This window comes from Phasianus colchicus, chromosome 7 (genome assembly GCF_987193195.1).
Source record: "Phasianus colchicus chromosome 7, bPhaCol1.hap1.1, whole genome shotgun sequence".
Classification (NCBI taxonomy): domain Eukaryota; kingdom Metazoa; phylum Chordata; class Aves; order Galliformes; family Phasianidae; genus Phasianus; species Phasianus colchicus.
The window spans coordinates 22,299,066-22,324,889 of record NC_143442.1 but is presented as its reverse complement, the minus strand read 5'-3'; the positions used below and the strand labels follow the sequence as shown (position 1 = coordinate 22,324,889).

The 25,824-nt window shown below is 36.7% G+C and overlaps 1 protein-coding gene across 5 annotated transcripts in view; it reads left to right on the top strand.

Moving 5' to 3' along the window:
* SESTD1 (SEC14 and spectrin domain containing 1) overlaps positions 1-13,305 on the top strand; it is a 52,916-nt gene extending 39,611 nt beyond the window's left edge. For all 5 annotated transcript variants that reach the window (XM_031601359.2, XM_031601361.2, XM_031601357.2 and 2 more), the window contains 8 exons: positions 2,355-2,549; positions 3,113-3,227; positions 3,687-3,846; positions 6,691-6,772; positions 7,101-7,223; positions 8,350-8,541; positions 10,156-10,277; positions 12,592-13,305. In XM_031601359.2, coding sequence (XP_031457219.1) covers positions 2,355-2,549; positions 3,113-3,227; positions 3,687-3,846; positions 6,691-6,772; positions 7,101-7,223; positions 8,350-8,541; positions 10,156-10,277; positions 12,592-12,721 — 1,119 coding nt within the window. In that variant the 3' untranslated portion in view covers positions 12,722-13,305. The remainder of the gene's footprint in view (positions 1-2,354; positions 2,550-3,112; positions 3,228-3,686; positions 3,847-6,690; positions 6,773-7,100; positions 7,224-8,349; positions 8,542-10,155; positions 10,278-12,591) is intronic.
* The last annotated feature ends 12,519 nt before the right edge of the window (positions 13,306-25,824 follow it).

Here is a 25,824-nt window from a genome sequence, read left to right as displayed (position 1 = left end):
GTATTTCCTTGTCCCTCTCTGCCTGTGGCCGGTGAGGAAATGGCTGAGAAGTCCCATATTTTTTTTTCACATGAATGAGTTAATATTTGGTCTTTATTAAACTACATTTTGCCAGGAGCTGAAACTGGCTTAATGCTTTCAGTGATCAAGACTTATGAATATAAAGTATATTTTAAGGAAACATAAAAAGTATTTTGTAATTATAGTGAGTTGATACCACAGAACTGTGCATTACCTGTAGCTAAATGCCATCTTTTGAAGTCTGAATTCCCACTGAAGTTTACAGCCTGGCCTACAGCTTTTTTATCACCATCAGGCACAGGTGATACCAAACACTGCTTGGTTATCTGATGCTGACAGTATTTTGTAGAAACAACAGTCAGAACAAGTTATTTTCAGGTTTATACCGTAAGTAGTAACTGTAATCCCCACTAACAAATTGAAATCATTTTTGAGAATAGCTTTGGAGATTTCTAAACATCTTCTAATAGTTGAATGCACTTTTTCTCTTTCACCATTTCGCTGATTTTTTTTTTTTCCATCTTCTAGAAATTGAACTAACAGCTTTTCTTGCTTCTCCTTTCATCTCTGATCTGTTGCTGATTTTGATGTTTGTATTTAGAAGACACTTCCAAAAATATTTGATTTGTTATCGAAGTTGCCTTTCCACTCCAGTTTATTTCAAAAAATATTTTCCACTTTCAGTGTGTTATTTTATTTTGCCTTGGGTGGAGTGTGTTTTTTTTCCCCTCATATTTTCTGCATGTTTTATTGAATGGGTGGTATACTTGAGCTGGTATCTTTGAGTGAATGTTGGCCATTTCTCCATAATTTTGATGTCAAAGGCGTCTGTATCTAAAATTCCACTATAGAAAACATCATAAACACATTAGATCTCTGGTTCACTAGTCTTTTAATTTGACTGATAGTTTAAAAATCCATTTTCTTTAACGATATAAATTATTAACCTAGATTTTCTTGTTTGACTTTTCATATCTTGCCTGTCACAATCAGTAAGCTTTCTTTGTTTGTTCAGTGTCTAAAGCTAATAACAAGTAATATTGTGAACCTGGGTTAAGTGAACCTGTATATCTGTAGCATGAGTGTGGCAGTAGATTTTCCCCATACTATGTTATCCAAAATGGCTCTTGTGGGGTAGAAGACTTATTATGCTCTTAATTTTTTTGTTGATTGCTAGTTTAATTTTTTCATAACTTTTTTCCTCCTTGCATTTTCTCATACTGTTTCTTCCTGTGAGTGGATGATAGAGAAGACTTCAAGTAAAAAGAAAAGACAATTAAGAACATGAATATTTATATTCTGTTTTGCATGCTTTGTAAATAAATGATGCGAAAGCTGAAGGCATAATATTAAAACAAAAAAAAAAAGGGGGAAGAAAAAAGGCAAACATCCTAACTGTAGCTCAGGAAGAATAGTAATTCAGTCAAATATCTGAGGCCAATAGATGGTGCTATTCAGCATCATTTCAAGCGCATAGGGCATTTGGAAAGCACTTCGCTGTAGGCTAAAATAAAAGCTGTTGGACAAACATGTTTAGGCATTTGAATCATGCAAAATGAGAATGTGATCTTGATGTATCATGTAGTGTTTAAATCCCCCACAACTGTTAAATATTTGAAGTACTTTTGCAATAGACCACAATGAGACTAGTTAATTCCTTGTGTATGAATTTAGTAGTCAAAGCACTTGAAATAAAATCTGTAAATTTTGAATTGAATAGCATCATTTTTTCCTTAATTAAGAAATAAGGGTTATTTTCAAGTTACAACAAATGGATGACCTGAGGAATTAGAGGATAAAAATTACTTTGCCTTTATCAACAGTAGTAGTTTTTTCTAAATGTTTAAGAAAATTACTGCAGCTTTCAATTCTCACTGAAAGTAACACGTAGATATTCTTTTGAACACCTTTTGAAATAGCTTACCAGTTGATAAAAACTTTTCAGTATCACCCTAGAAATGCATAAGTATTAGAAGCCTGTTTAAAAATGGGGAGATTCTTCTGTTGGTGCAGTGATGTAATTTGAGTGAAGTTTGTGCTGTGATCTACAAGCCATGCTACTTGTTTGTAATCTTCCCATTTTACTGCACCATTTTTTTAAGTTATGCTATATGCATTATTTCAGTATGTACTAATTATTTCTTACGTTTTTGAAATTATTTTATTTGAAATCATGAATTTTTTTCTCCTGTGTGAGAATTGATAATTACAGTGTAAGCTGGACTAAGATCCCTTTTAAATCTGATTATGTATTAATCTGCAGCTAGATGCGTGCCTTTTTAAGATAAAATTATTTGGTATTATTTTAATGCTTAATTATCTTCTATTTGTAGGAGTGGTTTGCTGTTTATGTTGAGCTTAATCAGCAGATTGCAGCCCTCCTAAATGCAGGGGATGAGGAGGACCTTGTGGAATTAAAAGCATTGCAGCAACAGCTGAGTGATGTGTGTTATCGACAGGCCAGTCAGCTCGAATTCAGGCAGAATCTATTACAAGCAGCACTTGAATTCCACAGCGTTGCCCAAGATGTAAGTTGTTCTTTTTTACTTCTCACAGACTCACCTTTAATGTGTTATTAGTATTGTAAGTGTTCAATACATTGGGAAAGTTTGAAGGGGGATAAAACATAAAATGTTACTTGGAAAATGGAGTAAATCTTCAATTAGTGATTGAAACAGTGAGTAAATGAATTTCTTTCTGGGTAAGAAGTTGTAGTATATCTTGTATTTCAATAGCATCAGCATTGACTGGCTAGTAGTAAATAAAAGAACATAATAATGAAAAAGTGCTCTAGCTTTTCTTGAAATACTTATTACCTGTGACACATTTTTTTCTAATTTTGAGGAGAATTTGATATGATCTTTATAGGTTCTTTTTAAGATTGACATTTATTCCTTTCTTATAGTTGTGTAAGGAGTCTTAGGTTCCTCCCCTCCCCCCCCATTTAGAGATATATTCTCTTGGAGTTTTATAAGCAAATGTAAAGAGAAACCTGTGTATGACACTTCCCCAAACATTTGGAGCAACACTGCAGACTCAAGCACCTTGAAGCCCCTTCTTTTTAACAGCAATATGTTGGTTTTCGTTTTAGTTATCTCAGCAACTGGATGGCTTACTAGGAATGTTGTGTGTAGATGTGGCACCAGCAGATGGAGCATCAATTCAACAAACTTTAAAATTACTGGAAGAGAAACTGAAGAGTGTTGGTAAGCAGAATATTTCTGCATTTCACTTATATATGCTAATAATACCCTCTTTTCAAACAAGACAGCAGGGAAAAAGAAGGCAATATCTCTCTTGATTTCTATTAAGTAATAACTCCATAGAACTACCTTTGACTTGCTGATACTGTTTTGTCTGGGGAAGTGCTCTGGAAGTGCTTTCTTGTTTTACGTGTTTATATACCACTACTCTGCATTTCATCTGTAATGAAGCACTATTTCTTTGTTAATGTAGTTGAGTACTTTCCCTCCCTTAGGTGTAGGGAAGGGTGAAGAAATACAAAGGTAGTAATGTTCTTTTCTCCTTCCAGCCTTCCATCTCATAGATTCCATTGCATTTTCTTTCTTTGGTGAGGAAAGTTAACAAGTTTAGAAGAGTGTCATGGATATATCTATATCTAATTTTTTTAACCTTTTAAAATTTTCTTGCTTTTTTTCCTTCAGATTTAGGTTTGCAAGGCTTGCGTGAGAAAGGTCAAAGTCTTCTTGATCAGATATCTAATCAGGCATCTTGGGCCTATGGAAAAGATGTGACCATTGAAAACAAAGAAAATGTGGACCATATCCAAGGAGTGATGGAAGATATGCAGCTTAGAAAACAAAGGTAAAACAGTTCTGTTGTTACAATTCTCATGTACTGACAAGTCACTTCAAAACACATATTTTTCAGAGAGACTATTTTGCTTTACTTTCAGTTAATGGATGTAGTGCACTGTAATCTATGATATTTGTGATACACTTAAATAAGACAATCTTTCCCTGCCTAATTTGTTGCATATTCCTAAATTCATTTTGGTATAGGGTGGCAGTATTTGAGAGCTTTTCTATACTCATAAATGTTTGACACATTCCCTTTATATGGAATTATGGAACAGATGCAAGCGATCTTTTATGTTAGCAGTTTGAGATGAAATGTATGCTAATACTGCAGTAATGATGATAGCTCTAAAGTTATGTGGAAATTATGTTCCAGCTTGTTTCTTATTTTCTTTTTCACAAACTCTTTTTGAATGTGGCATTTTCACTCCTAAAGAGAAGAAACTTCAGCTTTTGTCAGGTCTCACTTTGTACCCTTCCCCTGGACCAGCAAATGGTGGAGGCACAAGAGTTCAACTTTCAAAATGTATTTGGTCTTTTTCTGTGAGTTTTGGAATGTGATGAGGCGAGGGATGAAATTTTAGTAGTGGAAAATGCTGGGCAGAATTAAATTCCCAGGAGGAAGGATTCTGCCACCACTCTCATCCTCCAAGCTTCTATTGATTCTTTTCTCATAAAGATGTAGTATACCAAATTGGCCAAATTGCTGCCACTGTATAGATCTGTGGTCTATTTGTACTCTAAGCATTATACAGTTCTGATCCCTCTTTTTAGAAGGAGTATAGAAGTGTAGTAGGTTAGAGGGCAAAAAAAAAGTCAATTAAGTGCCTAGACAAAGGTGTGAAACAACTTTCAGATGATTAATGATTTAACAAAGATCTTAAGACTGGAAGAGATGTGCAGAAATACAGATCTGTAAGCACTAAGTCTGTAAGAGTCAGGCAGGGACAAGTTAGGGATAGTTTTTTCATTGCTTCTTTCAGTACGGAAGCAGAGGACGTTGGCTAGAACTGATGTAAGAAATACTGATAACTGAAGCTGATGCTGTTTCACACAGTGAACAAATAAAGTTAAGGTGTGGAACCCTTTGCTACAGGATTGTTTAAACTTAACTAGTACAGGAAGAACTTGGGCTAATTTGGGGAGGAACAGTGTGCAAGAAGTCTTATATATGCAACTTGTGCCTGTCTCTGAACTGTAGCTTTTCATAGCTGTTGTGGTGACTGCTGGAACTTTTCACTTGGTTTTATATTCAGATAACAAAATAGATTTATTTTTTTAATGTAATATTTCAACATTTTCAAGTGAAACTAAATGAGATTCAAATAAAGAGCAAATAGAATCTGTGTGTTTTATTAGTCTTACTATTGTAGTATCCTTCAGGTGGTGAGAAAATGGGAATTTTAATTTTATTAGACTCATGAAACTAATCTGCATAGCTTATTGTGGATAAAAAGAAAAGCTTAACTAACCACGTAATGCTTCTTATTACACTACCAGAGGTTTCTTGCTTAAGCACGTACCAGAGAAGAGGTTTAAACTTTACTTCCCATTTAAAAGGACATTTGTGGGAGGAAATAGAAAATACATGTCTAGGAAACAAACGTGATTTATTTCTGCCTTCTGATATTTATTTCCAAAGGTATCAATGTGACTTGACTTAGAATGAAAACAAAATTGTCTTAAGTTGTAAATGGACAAAACTTTCTTATTACTTTTATTAATTAAATTACTAAATTATCCTTGCCCCTTGAAAAATATACGATAACAATATATCAGTTTATAGCATTTAGTAGTAGTTTTTGTGAGATCTCACTTTCCTCAAATTAATAGAATGTTTCTCATTTGTATGCATATTTAAACAAGTGTAATTTCTACTGGCATTTTGCTGCGTTATTTATTTTGGAATGCACAGACTTTTTGTGCATTATTAGGGCAATGAATTTTCTTTATGTAAGCATCACAGCACTGCAGGGTGCTTAAAACAATATTTTAATAAGTGTTTGTTGGAAGTGCTTGTTTGCAAACAGTTTGGAAAAAGAACAGATATATGCATATGATCTTTAGCATTCACTTGTAGTGTGATCTGTTGACATTAGTAATTCTATTTACTGGGTGATACAAGAGTCTGAATCTTGCTGTTTTCTTTAAAAGGTTCTGAAATTGAAGCAGAAACTTCATTCAGCTAAATGTTTTAGTGTTTAGCTCTCACTATTAAAATGGCTTTCAATACTACTTTTGTATTCTAACTGGACCAAAAACTGTAATATGCTATTCATTCAGAACGAGAGAATTTTAATAGGTTTTTGTATGAATTAGATTTTTAGATGGTTCCCAACGAGTTATAGCAATCAAAATTAGACTTGTAAAACTTTATGCTTCCTGCATATAAGGGTTCAAGCATTTCAACCTTTAGCTAGCTAAAAAGAAAGATATAAAGATGTGTGCTGCATTTTTGGTTTTTTTTTTTTCATTTTATTTAACAAGAAAACTTTGACACCCACTGACAATAGAAATCAGAATGATACTAGGTGTAACCCAACTTTTCCTAGATAGCTCAATAGCAGAAACAGTTTATTTTACGCTTGTAAACCTCTGACCTACAAATCTTACCATTGCAACAGGGTAAGGAACCTGAAATGCAGCTAGAAGGCTATGTAGCTGCTGTTGGGTATTACTTTCTGTAGTGTAGCTATGCCTGGACTCTTCAAAGTCATGATGATCTAAGCAAGATATAGGATGTTTTAATCACCTTTCAATGAATAGTTGCACACTGAAAATGTTGTAATACTCAGAGTGTATTTTATCTATTCTTTGTGCATTGACAAATCTAACTGTGCTGCTGTTTAAGGTGCGAGGACATGGTAGATGTGCGGCGACTGAAGATGCTTCAGATGGTACAGTTATTTAAATGTGAAGAAGATGCTGCTCAGGTATGGGAAGGGCTGCAGAAATTCATCATCCTGGTCTAAATATATTCCCATGAATGGGGGAGGAGGGTGTTAATTGTACCCTATTATTTTTGTCATTGCAGGTGTCACTTTATTTAGTGAATTTGTAAAGTGAAAATAATAAAGGATGTAGCGATGATGGTGTAAACAGTATTTTGGGGGATATTATGCATGATATAAGAGTCTAATTGATACCTCTTAACTGTTTCCAGATCAAAAGTATATGCTAGTTCTGTAGTTAATTCACTCTTTGGGATGTACGTCTTTTTAATTTACTAGCTTTTATGCTTAATTTACTTCTATTTTTAAGGCAGTAGAATGGTTAAGTGAACTGTTGGATGCTCTACTGAAGACACACATCCGGCTAGGAGATGATGCTCAAGAAACAAAGGTTTTACTGGAGAAACATAGAAAATTTGTTGATGTTGCACAGGTGAACTGAATTATTTTTATTAGTGTGGGTTTTTTTACAGTTTCAGGAGATCTAAATAGAATTGGCACCTATATGTACAATAATTGATTAGCTATTACTTCTCTTAATTGTTCACCTCAATGGTTGCATGAATAAATAATGAGTTAGTAATGAGCCTAATGAGATTCTGAAATGAAGATTTTGGTGAACTGTCAGCGTAAACAATACTACAGTTCTTAGTTTACTATGTTTTGCATAGACAATACAAACCACAGAACTTAGAAGTTCACACTGACATTTTAAAGGCATGTTTTTCAAACAGTCCTTATAGCAGCTTTTGAAGGACTGCAAACAAAATAATGAAACATTACTAAGTCATTCAGTTTGAGTTTATTTTGTGCTGTACTTCCTGAAGCAGAGCCTGTCGTTCTGTTGGTTTTCTAGACAGCTGATTATTGGTATGTTAGTCATCTTGCACAAGGAGTTCTTGGTATTAGAGTCTGTTCAGCCCCTCAGAGATAATGGTTAGTCAGAACTGACAACTTTCAATTGTTGACAGTAGGAGCCAAGTAATTAATCCTTCTGTCTGCTGAATTTACTGAAGCTGTAGGGCATGTTTGCACACTTGTGAACAGATGTGAGGTATGTTTTGAATGTAATGGAAGATCAGTATATGTAAAAGTTGAACCTTATTCAAATAAATACTATTTCTAGGAATATCTAATACGCAGTTAGCAAATAATAGAATAACGTCTTTTCAAATTCTATTGGTTACACTGGCACACCTCTCTTCTGAGGTGACCATAGAATGATGAATTAGAACTGAATATGAGAAGAGGATAGTTTGCTGTCGTTCTGGTGTGCCATGAAGTACCTGGGTGCTGTGTGACTAGAAACATGGTGATAAGTCAGTGAGATAGTTATCTTAGCAGTAGATGCTAAGCATGCAGTACAAGATCCAGGCAGCTATTCACAGTTCATGCTTCAGCAATGTTTTCTAGTAGAGCAGATTAATTCAAAGTACTGTGTGAATTTAAGATGAGGTTTCACAAGCTTGTCTGCTGTCATTTTAAGATAACTAGCTCTTAAGTTAAATGCATAGATTCTGAGTGTATCTTATGCGTTCCTCTTGCTCTCCAACTTCTAGAGTACTTATGATTATGGGAGACAGTTACTGCAGGCAACAGTTGTGCTGTGCCAGTCCCTGCGATGCACTTCGAGGTCCTCAGGGGACACACTTCCGAGACTGAACAGAGTGTGGAAGCAGTTTACATTAACTTCTGAAGAAAGAGTACAGAGGCTGGAAACGGCTGTTGCATTTCATTCAAGTGCTGAAAAGGTGAGTGTTATATTTTTTAGGAAGAAAACGTCCTTGTCAGAATTTAAACAAGGAAAAAGTAATATACGTGGAGAACTTCATTTTTATTTTAATACTATGTTTGAGAGTTTGTGTGTTTTAAACTAAAATTCTTAAAGGCAAGAAACACTTCATTTTTGTTTTTATGCAAGGTATAATACAAAGCTATAATGATGTCACTTAAGAACTTTGAGGTGTTATAGGGAGTATTGCCTCCTACACTGTGTGTATGTTTTGTGTGGTATTCTCTCAAAATTTGTGAGTGCAAGAAACGCATCACTTTCTGTGCATGTTCAGCTTATATTTTGCACTTGAAATTCAGTACTTAAGGGGCTCTGAACATGTTTCCTCCAAAGCATGCTGCTTTGTTATGGTTTTCAAACTCCTATAACAAAGATTCTCACTGACTTGCCCAGCTGGATGCTGCTAAAAGCTGCTAAGAATCAGAAGTCAGCAACACTGCTATGAAGAGCAGTTGCTAAACTGGGAATTTTCAAATGCCTGAATTCCTGACAATGTCTATTTCTTTAGTTCATGAGATGTATAGCCTTTTGGCCAGGAAAACATTTTTTCTGTGAAACAATACCCTGGATTGTTTTTCTGAAAGGTATCTACCTCTGCTGTTGAGGTAGTTAATGTAGTTTCTTACAAGTGCAAAAGAAAAGCCTATCTTGGATGTGATACAGGAAAAAAAGGTAATCTCTAATTGAAGGAAAGCGTGAGGTGCAGAAGGTGATTCATGAGCTCTTGGTTTCTATTCATTTCTTGTTTGCATTTATAGAAAATATTTTCAATCAGTAGATATTGGGAGTTGCTGGTGATTCATGGAAGCAGGAACATATTATCTGTGCTGCCACTGATGGCTAAATTGGTTTTAGTAGTTATCAAATTAGAATTTAGTGGGTTATAAACTTAGAGTTGATTGTCTTAGCCCATATAACAAGTGCTCTTTCATTACTGCAGTACTGAATTGCTATATTTTTAGGCAACTTTAAGTAAAAGTGCATAGCTAAAAATATTCTGTTGCTCAAAAGCACAATTCTACTAGCACTGTCATGGCCCGTTAATGAGACTGGGAGGAAATTATGCTGCTAATTAAAAAAAAAAAACAGTGTCAGAGGGAGAAGTAGAAGAAAATAAGTTAAGTACAAATATTGGGTTCCAATACAGTCTAGAAATACTTGTATTTAAATTTATAATTTCACTGGAGCTCTCTGCCAGGTATGGATTTCTATTTTGAAGTTGTTTTTAATAGACCCTTTATAATTCATATAATTGTCTTTCATGCTTAATGGGGCAACTTACGATACTTATGCATTTCAAATTTGTTGTTGAAATATTGTCCAGCAAGATTTTTCTTCATTCTCGGCAGTGATGAGAATAGTAGTACCCTGCACTATCTTCTCATTCCCTGTTAGCTTAATTGGTGTATTTTTCTAGAATTCTATGAATATTTTGAACTCAAATATGGTAGTGAAGATGATGAAAGAACATTCACTCTGATATTTAATGGCATTTTAGCACTTGAAATATGTATATATGTATATGCTATCGCTTGTCTACCTTATTTTACGTTTGTTTTTTCATTTTTAACAGATTTTGCAAGAATGTCCTGAGCAGCCTGAAGCCTTTAATGAAATGGAACAATTTGATGAAATTGAAGCAGTTGGGAAATCGCTGTTGGACAGATTAACGGTGCCTGTAGTTTATCCTGATGGGTATGCAAAATGTTATTGTAATGCTTTTTGAATATCCTTTTTATAATGTTTCATAATGGTCTCATATGCAGAAGAAACCTGACTGCTTATTGCTGAAATTACAAAGATAATGCACTAATTGTCATATTATTTTTCCATCTTTTCTCAGAAAACAGGCATGTCCAATTTCAACATTTCCAAAGACAACATGCCCAATTTTTCAAATTAGTAACTTTTTCTCAGCCTGTAACTTAAATATATGCTGTCATTACACCAGTGGAGTATTTAAAGTAGCATAAAAGTGACCAGATCCTGTGTCCTCTTGGAGGGGGAAAAAAGCCATTTGAATTATGGCATTTTATGACAGATTTAATCAAACTTTTAGCTGTCAAAAATCTTAAGCCAATAAATTGAAGATAAATTTACATTTGATTATTCAACTACTGAAACCCTACTTCCCTCATGAGCTATTAATGCCAATTTAAAATCAGTGGCCTTGTTAGTCTACAAAACTAAATTGAGTATGGAATTTGAGCCACTATAAAAACCACTTTCTGTATTCAATATAAGTATAGTTGTTCACTGTGGTATGGAACTTTTTGGTTAATTTTTTCTGAGTATAAGCTAGCCTTGGAACTGGTCTCTGGGTGTGTAGGGACCACTCAGTAATGAATGAGGTCTGAAATCTTGGAGAGAATCTTTTTCTTGAATGCTTTGAGATGATGTCAGGTTGGTTAACTGAAAATCTGAAAAATGGTTAGAAGAAGCTGTCATGGAAATTAATATTCTGTCATTTCTAAAAGATCATGTACCTTATGCAGTATAACTTTTCTTTGAGAAATACTACCCATGAAGATGTATCAGGAGGTGAACTAGTAGTGATTTTAATGTCTTTCTAGTAAGGTATTTGAAAATAGTGGAAGATTTTACAGCTTTGAGAAAAAGCAAGAACTCTTTTGTTTCAAGTATATTTGGTATAACTTCTGTATAGCAGATTTTACATCCATAATGACCTGATAAATAGAATTTATTCTTAAAACTTGTGTAATTTGCAGAGACTGTTAAAGGAAAAACAAACACTGGTGTTACCATTTTTTTTTTCTTTTTTTGAACTTGACTCATCTTTTAGTGCCTGGAAAATCTCCCATGAGAGAAGGCAATTTACTGGACTTCGAGTTTTCAGTCCTAATGGAATGCTTCTATAATTTTATGTACATACATCCCTATGTTTTAGGCTGCCTGAGTCCTGAGTGTTATTTTTGGCCTCTGGCATTTCAGCTGTGTTCCTCTTGTCCCCCTTTTAAAAAGTGGAACCTTAACTGTCCTAAATCCTGAGATAACCTATTAACCCTCCCTAGTCCTTCTATTTTTAAAGCACTTAGCAAAAAGAAAAAAAAAACAACCTGCAGATGGTTCTATTATTTGTATGAATAGTTTAAAAAATGTCAAGATCTGCACAGTTTCTTAAATGTCTGCAAGCATGCTTCTTTAATCTCCATCAACCTCTTTATCACTTCAGACTTTGGTTGATATCTTCCTTGAAAATCCAGGTCAGTGTTTCCTGTCCTGCTTATGGCTTCTAGTCTTCATCAGGCAAAATGTCTGCCAGTGTATGTGGTCTCAGTTGCTGTTCAATCTACTCCCTTTCTAGAGATCTCTGGTCAAACTAATCTACTTCTGTATGAAATTTTCTGCCTGCTTTTGTCCAGACTGAACTCCATCCCAAGTCCTTTGTCCTACCATCGTTTCCAAACTTCAACCTCTCTGCATAATAATTAGATTTGATATCTTCTCTTTTTCTGAAAGATTTATTGTGTTCAAATCCTGTTTTTGCTGACAGCTTGGTTAGTAGTTTCCCTAATATTTCAGATGTCTTTTGTTATATTTGAATGGGAAAAAATCAGCTTTAACAGCCATGTGTTCTTTTCAGTTTGAGAGAGAGATGATATAATTTGACTGTCAGCATCTGGCTGACTTTGTATACAGAGTCCTTCAATAAGACAGCAATTGTATAACATCTGTCAGGATTCATTGAGGCTGTCACAGTATTCGAACCCCAAGACTGGATTAAGGACAGCCAGAAAATGGAGATTAAAAAATAGTGTTGAGTAGTATCTCATTGAGCATACAGAACAGTACCCTGCTTTGGGAAGAATGTCTTGGGTATGAGAGAGTCATTTACCATTTATAATACTATCAAAATTGGCTGTCCTCAAAGCTTTAAACTTCAATAGAAAAGTGTCTATTTTTCTTATGTTGTTTTCTGGATTGTTATTCATGTGTACATTTATGCATTTTTACTTGTCACTGATAGCTTTTTTTTTGTCTTTTGTAGTTCTGAGCAATACTTTGGGAGCCCAAGTGATATGGCTTCTGCAGCAGAACACATTAGAGAGAAGATGAAGCTAGTTAGCCTGAAAAAGCAGCAGCTGAGACAACCAGAAGCCACTACCCCAGAGAGCTAATACTGACCCTTGTCTATCAGTTCATAATAGGACTTCAGTTTGTAATCCAGCATGTTGTTTGCATATTACAGAATTTGGCATAATATATTAAAATGCATTTCACAGCCATTGTCTCATCTTTTTTTCAAAGTAAATGTTCTCAGCATCTTAACACAGTACATCTATCAAGCCATAATTATTTAACACGCTATGAAACCATAGATTCCAAGTATCTTATGAAGAAGAACTGTAAACTTTGCACTGAAATTTGCTGTAAAGCTTTATCTGACCTGTCAGCTGCTACTTAGTTTAACAGCTGATGCAAGCTTTGGTGCTAATGAGTTAGGAGTTCCATATTATGAAATTGTAGTTCTTTGCTTCTCCCCATGCCCAGGTGATGTAGTAACTTTAGACTGCAGGTGAAATGCCTGCAGTGTAGACAGTGGTGACCCTATCATTTTAATTTGAAATACTTTAAAATAAAGAAGTCATTTTTATTGTGTCAGTATGCAACCAGCCATCAAATCTTTGATATATCAGATTCATTAAACAGATGTTTTCCTATTTGTATTGATAATGTATTAAAAGCTGTTTGTGCTTAATAAAAACCATCTTTTTGAAATCTAATATAAAGTTGTTTTGGCCTGTATTCTCAAATGTTACTTACATTATATATTTTATGATAAATGGTAGTAAGAACCATCGCTCTTATGTATATTTACATCTGCATCATTTTTCTTACAAGTTTAACGTGCTGTAGCTATAAGGTGAACTGCTCTAAATTGTTACATGAGAATGAGAGGCTATACCATCTTTTTTTTTCTAATGGAGGAACTCATGCAAAGGTAAGATAATCTGTGCAGAAATCCATGTTAAATTAATAATTGTTTCTTCCTAGAGGAAGAGGCTACTAGACCTCTTTTGTGCTTTCTTTATTCAGTTGTCTTTCTTTTTGAAAGGGGAATCCTGAATAATATGGACATCCTTGGTAGTAGTAACTTTGTGATTAGATTTTCATCTAATGAGAAATAATTAAGATGTGCTTCATAATGTAAAACCATGAGTGTAGTAATGAAATTTATTAAGGGGAAGGCCTTTCAGTACCTGAAGGGAGCCTACAAGAAAGCTGGGGAGGGATTTTTTATAAAGGAATGCATCAACAGGATGAGGGGAGATGGCTTTAAGGAAGAAGAGGGTAGATTTAGACTAGACATTAGGAAGAAATTCTTTACTGTGAGGGTGGTGAGTCACTGGGACCTGTTGCCCAGTGAAGTTGTGAATACCCCCTCACTGGGTGCATTCAGGGCCAGGCTGGATGGGCTTTGAGCAAACTGGTCTAGAGGGGAGGTGTCCCTGCGTGTAGCTGGGGGTTGGAACTAGATCTTAAAGGTCCCTTCCACCCCAAACCATTCTATGATACTGTAAGATAATTAGAATTAAAAAAAAAAAAGATCCGTTGTGTGCATAATTTAGCGAACTTCTTATACTTCAGGAGTTAATCTGCATAAATTCAATACTTTATTTACTGGAAAGTACTGATATCTGACTGTGCTAGAGTATTGTATATGAAACAAACAACTGTAGATTTAAGTATTTTGTATTATCTCACTAGGTGTTTCTCACAATGAAGATGATTCCTGCAGGCTTTGTTATTACTTAGTGAGTTTTCTTGATGCAGCTGTCATTCAAATATTTTGTTTACTTTTTTTGTCTCAGGTTTCTCATATTTTCTCCACAGGAAAGTAATGTGTCAAAGCAATTTCTCCATTAGAGGAAAAAAAGTCAATATCAGTTATTTGTCTGAGAAAGTGATAAAGGTAATTCTTTCCCCTCTTGGGCTATTTTGGCAGAGGAGATCAAATTATTTTTTTTGACACATTGATGCAGTGCTACAGTATTACATTAATACTAGTTCAAAAATCAACTGAAGTTTCAAAGACCATACTTGTAAAGAGACTCTTTCAATTTGGTATTTTAAAACTGGATCTGGTTGTTCAATTCCATTTGAGAAACTTGTTGACAATACTGCTAATATTTGGATCAGATAATTTGATTTTTGAAACATCCAAAACAAGAGAAGTCTATATTTAATACAAAATGCAAGAACAGTTTTAAATGAAGACCAGTTATTAATAAGCACTGCATCTCCAATTCTGTATTGCTTGTTTGTAACACACATCTAGTTACAGTCATTAACATCCTGCAGTATAAACTCCTGTTGATGAGTACATGATACAAACAGTAAGAGATTTTGTGGATTTTCTTATTCTCAGTAATGTATGCAAAAGCAGAGCAATATCGGGGGTTCTGACTTGTTCATGTGATGGCTGTGTGCATGACTTGGAACCCATGACCCTAATAGCCCTAATGTTAAATGTGGCTCCAAGTATGAAGTCCAGTCTTGAGGCTGTTCTTATCTGTAATCAGGCATTCCTAGTGTGGTGGATTCTGACTTTCATTTTGTTGTCTCTGATACAGTACCTTGGGCTATGCCAGATTTGCTTCTCTCTCTCTGCACTCTTCCCCTTCCTTTCTGGAATTCCATGCCTTTTGGGAAATCAGGGGCTATAACGAGCTATTTGCCAGCACTTAGTGATTTTTCCAATCAGCCATGCATCAGGAAAAATAGCAGTGGTTTCCTAGGTTGGTTGCATGGATCTTTTAGATTTCTGAATCCTTTGTATGAACTCTGAGGCTTCCTTAAGGAATGGAATAAATACCATCTCTTAAGAATACTGCTAAATGTACCAGATGTTTGTTCTGGTCTTAGTCAATACACCATCTACACTTGTACTTGCTACTGATCCTTTAGAAATGGACAAGCCTTAAGGGCACACAGCACAACATAAGCTATGTAGAGATGTGCTAAAAGGCAGAACTGCTTCACTCATCTGTTAAACTTACCTGTGAGTGTATTGCTGCAGATGGTACCAGTGGCTCTTGCTGAGTATGTGGAGTCACTTTCTGGTAGCAAAAACACTTCAAGCAACGGAGTTCAAAAGGATGACTTTATTTTTAGCATAAAAAATTTGCCCCAAGAAATACAATGCTACATGTAAAATACAGAGATATGAATAGAATAAGGAAGGATTGGTTATAGTTATTACAAGTATATTATGACTAATGACTTGAAAATGATGGAGTCAACCCTGCTTTTGAGGTAATGAAGTCAATAACAAGTTCTTTACAGAGCGAGTGGTGAGGTGCTGGAACAGGTTGCCTAGAGAGGTTGTGGATGCCCCATCCCTAGAGGTGTTCAAAGGCAGATTGGATGGGGCCTGGGCAGCCTGGTCTAGTATTAAATGTGGAGGTTGGTGGCCCTGCCTGTGGTGGGGGGTTGGAGATTCATGATCCTTGAGGTCCCTTACAACCTGGGCCATTCTGTGACTTATAAGTCTTCATGAGCCAAGTGTTTTCTCTGCTAATATAATCCTACTGTTGGGGATTTTTTTGACAGGGGGCAAACAAGCACTATTTGTAGATGTCATTCATTTTTAGTAGGACATCAGTTAGGCAGTGTATCTAAATATAAGCTCTTTTAACTGTGATGATTTTGTGGACAGTTGCATTTCCATAAAAATATTTGATTCTCTTTACTTGTTAGCCTTGGTGAATTAGCCCTAAATACAACATGTAATTATGAATAAGGGTTCATTCTTTTTTTTTCTTGGATGGTAAAGCAGGTTTGGAGCTGGAGGTCATATAGTTGGTGTGACTGACTTAATATACAAAGATAATTACTTTGGAGGTACAGTTGCAGTTGGAGGATGCAGTAGCATTGTATAGCACTCTTTATACCATCATGCTGGCTTCATCTGCCAGAAGAAAGCAAGTTAGGGGAAGATTTTTTTCTATCCCACTTAATTACAATTTTATTATTATTATTAGGTCATGCCATAAGCAGAGCTTGTCATGGGCTTTCATTAATATTGGTGACATGTAATTGTTACCTTCAGTTTCCTGAATTTTTTCAGTGGAGTAATTTTAATCTCTTTAACACTGGAATTATTAGGAAAGAGTAAGAATGGAAGTTCTTGGAGCCAAGGATGTGATTCTAGGTGTGTTGAATAGTACATTACTTGAGCTCAGGAGCTAAAGTGCAGAGGAAACAGGGATAAAAGAAAAGGATTGGTGATTCCCAACTTCAAAGGCTGTCTCTTGTATCTTTTGAGACTCTTGCAACAGTAAAATGGGGATCAGCACTGTGAAAATGTCCCCTTGTGTTAGACTTCTGATTATCTTTTAGAATGAGAACAGAAGTTTGGTATAAGACCAGATCTCAGCCCATAAATATATCATCAAAAGCACAAAAAGTGAACTTAAGGGCCAAATACTGCTAGATTATTTGAATTTAAAATAAACCCTTACAACAAGGTGATTAATGATCCGTTATAACTTCTCCAGAAACATGAAAAAAGATATATGCACCAAAATAAAAAATACAAAAGCAGAGAGTCTTAAAACAGTTTGGGTTGGAAGGGACATCAAGAATCATCAGACTCTAACCCTCCAGCTGCAGGCAGGGCCACCAACCTCTACAGATCTAATAGTAGAACAGGCTGCCCAATCTGCAGTTATTTTGAATTGGTAAACTAGTTGCCTTCTCTAACACGTTACTTCCTTAACTTCCCTTTACACAATAACCAAAGCTGGCCATTGCAGAGTGACTCCCTTGAAATCTAAACTGGATGTTGAAAAAGTGCATGGGTCTGTCATTTAAGTAACACTGATTCTCACAAGTGTCCCACTTTTGTTTCCTGCAGTAAGTAGTCCCATTGTTATAATTCTGATGCCTGTCATTTTAATTGAAAATTCTTAGTTAACTTCATATCTTTGCAAAAGGTATGTGAGTTCAAGATATTTTTCATCTGATGCTTGGAGGAAGAAGCACTTTTTTTGCAGAGTTATACTGTCTGTGGAAATACTGGTAAAAATAAATAAGCAGGTAAAATGATTTTGATTTCCAGCTTCTCATGGATGTCTTTGTACAGATCTCAGTCATGTGGTAGTCAGAACCATTTCTCTGTGACGATGTGTGTTTTGGAACCTGAAGGGGAATTGCTAAAGGAACCTGTGAGAACATCTGACTCTGTTGTATGAGACGACAGCTCAACTAGTCATCGAAGTCAGATGCTGGTGGGACTATTATTATAATAAATAATAATAAAACCATAATTCTAGTTATGCTGGAATGTGTACAGGGTATATTAAAATGTGCTTAGTATATGTAATGAATTAGTGGTAAGCTTAAGCCCAAAATAGCAATGAAAATTAAGGCAAGGGGTTTCTCCTTTCATCTTAGAGGTGACATCGGTTTACATGAGTCTCAATTACAGCAAATATTATGAGAATGTACTACAGTGACAACTTTGAGTCGCAACTCAAAAGCCTTCTGAATGCAGAGGAGGAAAAATACACTTTCTTTACATTTCAATTGTGCTGAGGAAATAAGTAGAAAATATTAGAAAGCAGTTAATATCCTTTTTTATTACTTTTTCAATAGTTAGAAAACTTAAGCTAATTTTCCAGATACTGATGATGTTTCTGGTTTATCTGGTTTGCGCTGTGATTTACCATCTCATTTTGGGGGCTTTATTTGCATTCATTGCTCATTTTCCACGGGAGAGTTGCAGATGCTGGGCAAGCGGCAGCACATTCCTGCTGTCATTGCTGACTCTCCTGGCATGCATGGATTGCTGATGATCTTTCTGTCTTGCAGGGTTGGAAGCTGCAGAGTTCCAGTGGCTTGCAAAGCTCCAGTAAGATGCTTCTCTAAAATACAATGCCAGGACTCTTTGGTCTTTTTTTTTTTTTTTTAAGCAACAGCCAAGTGATAAGTGTCTCTTAATATTCCATAGTCAAGGGTTTTTTGTCTGCTATAAAGCAGTAGTTTTCATGGTGTCCTTAGTATTTTCACAAACACAGGGCATGGTTACTTGATATTTATTAGGATCGTGTGGTGATATGAGCCTGGCTTTCAGGGACTTGGGAACAAGCCATATTCTAAACTGGTACTAAGTGCAAACTGTTCTCTTTCTGAACACTTATGCTGCTCTGCATGCCTCTATGAGATGATAGCTGCAAGCTAGTCTCAGTAGGGTGAAGATTGTACCATGTATTTAACACATCTGACTGCTACTCCACTTATCTGTAGTGATGATGTGAATGTGATGCCCTGCTGTCTGCTTTGTATCATTCACTGCTTCTCAGAGCATGGCCTTCCTTCTCTCCAAGACAAATCTATACAAAGAAATGCAGTTACAGCAGAGTGCCTTACCAAGCTTTTATTAATGCTTTGCTTGAAATGGTGTCAAAAGGCTGTGGTGAGCCATGTGCTCAATGAGCCTTGTAACGTTTTTGTTTCTACTCATCATATGTGGCCAATTTGTAGGCATCGTTTCTGCTGCGTTACCTCTCATGAAGATACCAGGGCTTTTGCTGAGGCAGGTGAGAGAAACATGAATTACAAGGGGTTCAATTGGTATCATTAACTGTGACCCTTTCTCCAGCTATTGTTTTGTCTACTAGGACTCAGATGCATCCACGTATCTGCCACTGAACTGTCTTCTTGCAAGTGATCCAGTGTGCATTTTAAAGGGTTTCTGTTTCCGAAGCAGAGCTGGATGAAATGGCTGCTGCTGTCAGTGCTGAGCATGAGTGGGTGCCTGTGCTGGGAGGGGGTGACAGCTGCATTCCTACTTCATAGCCTGGTGGAAGTGAACCTAATAGTGGTCAGGAGTGGGATGTTATAGTCATGGAAATGACACACACACACACACACACACACACACACACACGATATAAAAAGTACAGCTCAAATCATGTTCATCTTAGAATGCTGAGGTAATGTTTTTTTCCCCCCACATGCAGCAGTGAGATCTGAAGAGCAGTACTCAGCAAGAAGAAAGGAGGGGAAAACCAAGGAGGTGTGGTGAAACCAGTTGGTGAATTGAAGAGTTTAATTTGCAATGAAAATATTTATGTGAATCATATGGTGCCAAACAGGTGGGCTGTAAGGAAGTTTGGGAAGATTGAGCTCATTCTCTGAATACAGTTAATCAAATCTCCTGCCAACAGAAGAAATGTTGGTGCAGTGAGAGAGTAACTCAGAGAAAGGGATTTAATTACAGAGTATTTGCTAAATGTCAAATCACATGTAGAAAAATCTGTGCAGCTTATGAGGTAGTTATGCATGCTATTTTTGTGCCTGGAACACAGCAAGCCAGATTCTAAAATGCAATTCCTGCAGATTCTACTGCATCAACAAAGTGCATTATCCATCTCTGCTATTCAAAAAGATTTCCATATAACAAAGGGATGGTGGAGAAATTTTTAAAAGTTTGAAGCAATGTGATTGCTGCTCCAAAAGTACTGCCTCCTATTTCATTATTTTGGCCCATAATGTCAGATGAGCATGTTGGTGATACGGCAGTAGAGGATGGATCTTCCCACCAATGTTCTATTACATTGTGTTGTATATGACAGATGGCAGCAAAGGGACCGTCTGACCAAATGGCATCTGATATTGGCAGTACATATGAAGCAAAGGTATCACTGAATTCCTCCATGTGGAGGAAAATGGCACCCACTGACATTCATCAACACTTGCTAAACGTTTACAGAGACTGAACAGTGGATGCACAGTGAGGTGGTAGGTTCCAGCAGTGGTAACAAACACTGTGTCAGCTCCACTAGTGCAGATTTTAGCCGTTGTCTTTACTGGTGAAAATGTGTAGGTAATAGTAGTGACAATGTTGAAGAATAATGTTTTGTAGATGAGTTTGCTCTATCAAGAAGCGTTATTGTACTATCTGTTGTAGTTTCCATGGAAATAAATAGGAGGTGTTACTTCTGGAGCATCCTGAGTACCTTGGGCACAGTATTACAGCTGTGTGCTCTGTATGAAGAGCCTGAAGACACTGTCACATGTGAATGCGGGTCTAAGGTAGGCTTTTGTGTCCTGGGGTGACAGTGAGGGGAGATTCCAAAGAATACATATCCTCCAGCATGCGCCTTTTTCCCTGCAATCAACAGCCATATTCAGCAAGGACAACCTGACACCATGGTTTCTGTTTCTCCTTCCCTACTATGTGTCTGTGTGAAACAGAGGTTTCTGATGGTAATATAGCACTGGGTACAGAACTGTAGAAAAATGAAACCTCTGGTTTGACAGGATGGGCTGCTATGCCTTTTGAAAGTAATTCCTTTAGGGCCTTGAGCTGAGACATCTCTTTACAGCTGTGTCTTTCTATAAGAACCCTCCTCAAACTTTCATTCACCTATGCTGTTTCATGGCAGACCTAAGCAAGGCAAGCCAGCTAGCTCCTTTTAACCTCCGCTTTCTCCTTTCTCCTGTCAGTTTCTCCCTTAGCAGGAAATAGCCTCAGGCTGTTATCTCCACTTGCATGGCAGAGGTCAGGTGGAGATGGCATTTCAGCAGCCAAATCCTATGGAACCAGTGGCCAACTCTTAGAAGAAAGTGTATATCTTTCTGGTGGAAGATATGGAAACCACACTAAGACACTGGAACAGTGATGTTGTCCAATGGTTCAGACACACTCACCAGATAGTTTCCCAGGCCCAGACTCTCTGGTAGACCATAGCAGTAAAAATGAGTTCCAGAATCACAGTTTTGGTTATTTTTCCTCAAAGATCTCCAGCAAAGTAGAGATGCGCTCATTCAAAAGGTTCTCACCATAGGATGACTTCTGCTCCTCACTCTGGTATGTGCACTAGCCTGGAATGAGGGTCGGACTGCCCACTCCTGCTGATACATGGCAGCAGGAGTTTTTGCTGTGGATGGCTCAGAATGGTTTTGAGTGTACTAGTCCATCTGAAATTCCATTGAAAGAGTGTGAAAGGGTGAGGGGAGAAGGGTTTTTATTATAGGTAATGCTTAAATTCTGAAATGTAATGTGCTGTCCTTTGTAGGTCCCAAAGGGTTGTGGATGAGCAGGGAACAGTGATGGCTTGTTCTCATGTGCTATAGCCACACCTCGGCTCCATCGGGTGTCAGCAGTGAGCACATATCTGTTTAACAACCCAGCTCCAGCTAAAGTAAGCAAAGGGGTAGGGAGGAGATCTCAGCGCTTCCAGCTTGTTTACCTCTCTGAAGTAGGTCACACAGTTTTCACTTCTGTGAGGGGGCCAACTGGGACCAGTTGCGTGCTTGCTGTGCCATGGGCTGGAATGGAAGTGCGTGACCAGAATGTACAGAGGAATGCTCAGCGGTGTGAACCTTCAAGTAGCAGAGTTGCATGAGATGGAATTATCTCTTTAAAACAAAATGAAGCACTGCTATTTATAACTCCACTGATAAATGACTTGGAAAAAAAAAAAAAAATCTAAAGCCTTATGGTTCTTTAATGCTTGAAATCCAACTATGTTGTTGAATTTAACTTCTGGATAAACCATCCCTTTTCCTAACGTGATGTGATATTGATAACATGCTTTTCTTTGTTTTCATTTAAATCAACTCTTCCAAACTACAGAAACAATATGGCTTGAATGTTTTTGAATGGTTAGCATGATTATTGTCCATTTAATTAGTGTCTTGTTAAAGGAATGGTTCACTCTGATCTTGGTGTCTTTGCCTACTGACTACTTTTGAAGAGGTTAAGCAGATGTTTCGCTCTTAAATGATGATTCCAAGAATGCAATTATACTTGTGATGTCATTTTGAGCAGTCTGATTTTTAACCAATGTTTTTATCGAATAAGTTTAATACAGACATCAATATTTGTGTATATGAACACTGTAAAACATACAGAAAGAGTTTCAATACAGCCAAGTTGTAAATATAAACCACAATGGGGCAAAATTATCGTTATTGTGATCTACCTTATTAGTAGGACAGCTCGTAGCTGCTTTCTCACTAGACTTATGTTTCAACTGACATCTTAATCTGCCTTTTTCACAGGGAGAAAACAACCTGCCTTGCATCTATATTTGGTGCAGCGTGTGTACTGCACTGTGTTAACACACTGCATCAGGAAGGAATTTCAAATGCTCTCAAGGAATTTACTAACAAAAGTCCTGCTGGATTTGTCTACATGCATTCGTGAGGGAACACACTAATCTTGTTTAATAAACTATTCTCTTTCCGCTGCTGCTCTTGGAGCAGGAACAACAGGTTTGTGAGCTATCTGATCTCTCTTTGCTCTTCTGATAGAGTCGAATGTACCTCGAAATGCAGCCTACAAAAGGTACAATTGTAGGGGCCAGCAAAAGGCTGCAACGATAGGCTTCTGGAGACTTGATATCTTTGTGCCTTGTTCAGGTGGGGCTGCAGAGGGGAGTAGTGTTTATGTGCCTCTTGTAGAGAGCTGCACTAAACCCACTGATTTGGAGAGGTGCTTCCTTCCCTTATTTCTTTTCCTTGCTGCATATTACCTCTCAGGCATGAAATAAGGAAAGAAGACTCCATTACATGTACAAACCAGTTAAAGGACCTCATAATCTGAGGCTTGAAGGAGTGAACTTTTCCAAAGGCCTTTTGGCAACTCCAGGGCTCTAAGATGCAATTTATCTCCAGGGAAGAATGGTCACTTTGCTTTGCACGTGGGTCAAACTATGAGTAGGGATTCCTTTCCCACAGCAGCAAAAAGGCTGCTAAGACTCACTCCGTGGTGAAAATGAAATGAGTTTTATCATATTAATCTCTCCAATTCTTTTTATAAGCAGTTGTTACAGAGAATGCCTGACATTATTTACACTACAGACTTCTCTTTCCCACCTGTGTTCTTGATGTTTTTATTAGTCCTGTTGTTCACTTTCATTGTTATTTGTGGACAGCTGGTGCATGTTTCAGTTTGTTGTCATTCTTGTCTTTGAAGGCACAGCAGTAGCAAAGGGAAAAGATTTCTCTCTTCTAATACAGATAAACTGCCTGATTTTGGCTTCAAGAAGGATTTTTATTTGTTTGCTTTGGAGAAACAGACAGCAGATAAATATACAAGACTGAGAAAGGCATGCTTGTTAAATTTTGTTTCCCTGGGCACAGCTAAGTGCTTTGTAATGCAATGTCAAGTTTCTCAATGTCTTCTCTTCCGATTGTGCTGTAGGATAGGATCCTTTCAGATTTCTTGCTACGTTTTCTCTGTGTTATACTCTGATCCCTTGTCTCTATCTCGTATGCATAGCTTGAGCCAAATCAATAGAATGTATATGCATTTATTAGATATTTTGAATCATTTGTCTCTGATGCCAAACTTGATTATGATCTGCTTCTTGAGAGATATTTATCCATGACTTCCAGCTGTCATTACTACAAAATAGGCTTCCTCATTTAGCCTGAGTGAAAAAAGGATGTTGACTACTCTGAGACAAGGGAATGGCCCAACTTGTGCTACCAAAATACAGTGTTCAAATGTGCTTATCTGGAAACAAAACTTCATGACGCACTTTAATGTAATACTGAAATTGGCTTGCAGTTCTTCTTATGAAGCTAATTAGGCATTAGGATGTTTTTTCCCAATCAGTTTTTCCAATATGCAAGTTCTAATTGTTCTTAGTCTTGCCCACATTGTGTAAAACCTAAAGATTCTGTCTTACAGATTTTTTTGAAATCTGGAGCATTTAGAGATTTTTATACAAGGGACCTACCTTCTTCAGTCCAAAGTAGAACTCTTTATTCAGTTTTAGCTGTTAAGACTTCTCCATGACTTCTACAGTCCAATTTTTGTGTGGCTATCAAATTTTATACATTTTTTTATGCCACGTCTCGAACATGAATACCCATAAGTCTCATAATAATAATGTATAATAATAATATAATCTTCTTTCAGTGGCTGAGATTCTCTAGCCTCTTACAGATGTTACAAGTTCTAGGAAACAATTTTATTTCTTCCTTTGAAGGCAGATTGAGGGTTCCTACTTCTGTTCTGACACACAGATGTGAAAATTGTTCTGACTTGACAAGCCCATTTAGTTCAGCACAAACCACTACAATGCAGTTCTGGATACCCTGATCCAAATTCGTGGTTTGAAGATAAAGCTCAGATTAAGACTATAATGTTCCATTAATTGGACAGGGGAAACGATGAACAAGCAAATAAAACAAAAACAAACAGATCTTGACCAGCTCAGTTCAAATTCCCTGCAACTACCCTATATTTCTTCCAGTTCAAAATACATTGTAATTTTTTTCTTGTCATTGGTGTGTGTTCTAGCCTGCGATTAGGAAATCTAATTTAGTAAGAAATGTCTGAGTGTTACACGCTTCTAAGCAATTGAAGCAAGCAGGTGCTTAGAGGGGAGTTACACATTCAGTTTATTGGGTGGACTTGTGTTGCCTGAGTGTTGCCAACCCAAACACTGATGTTGCTTTCTCAGCTGTTCTGTGAAAGGAAACATAGCAGCTGCTGTCTTATACTGTAGGCTGCTTGTGGCATGCTCCATGCTTCTGGTATAAGATTTAATATGCTAAACCAACACTATGATTTAAATGTGCTTATTAATTTACCCTCACTAACGAAAAAGCTTGAGTGCAATCTTCAAAAATTATTTAAGAGATTTTCCTTACTCTGATTTAGAACAAAAATAAAGACTGCAGAACCAATATTCAGTTGAAACAAAGATGAATTACTTTAGCCTCAGGAAAAAATAAATTCTTAGAAATTCATACAGAGCTCTGACTTTCCTTTTTTGTTATAGTCACTGTATATTTAAATATTTTGGATTAAAATTCCGGTGTCTGTTTTGGTTCAGCATCTGTCTTATGTACACATGTTCATCCTGTTTAAGTGCTCTGCTGCAGTGGAATACCAGCAAACAATTAAAAAAAAAAAATTCTAGGATGCAAGCATCTAGACTGTACAGTTGTATGTTTTGAAACTTCAGAACAGCAGCTTGATCTGGGTAGCCTTGGTGTTAAAATGGTTTCTAGCTGTTTTAATATAAGTAACCTTTTTCTTTTGGTTATCCAGCATGGGATGATGTTCGTGGAAGCAAACTTTCACACTTCAGATGGTGACAAAGAGAACAGCCAGCTTAATGCTACCAAACTAGGGGTGTGTCAAATCGCTCTCTCAAGAATGATAAACTCAATGGAGCCGTCTATTTTTAACCTCCTGTTCTTTCCTTTTGGCAGAGTAATCAGTGTTAGCTGAGCTCTTTCACTGAAT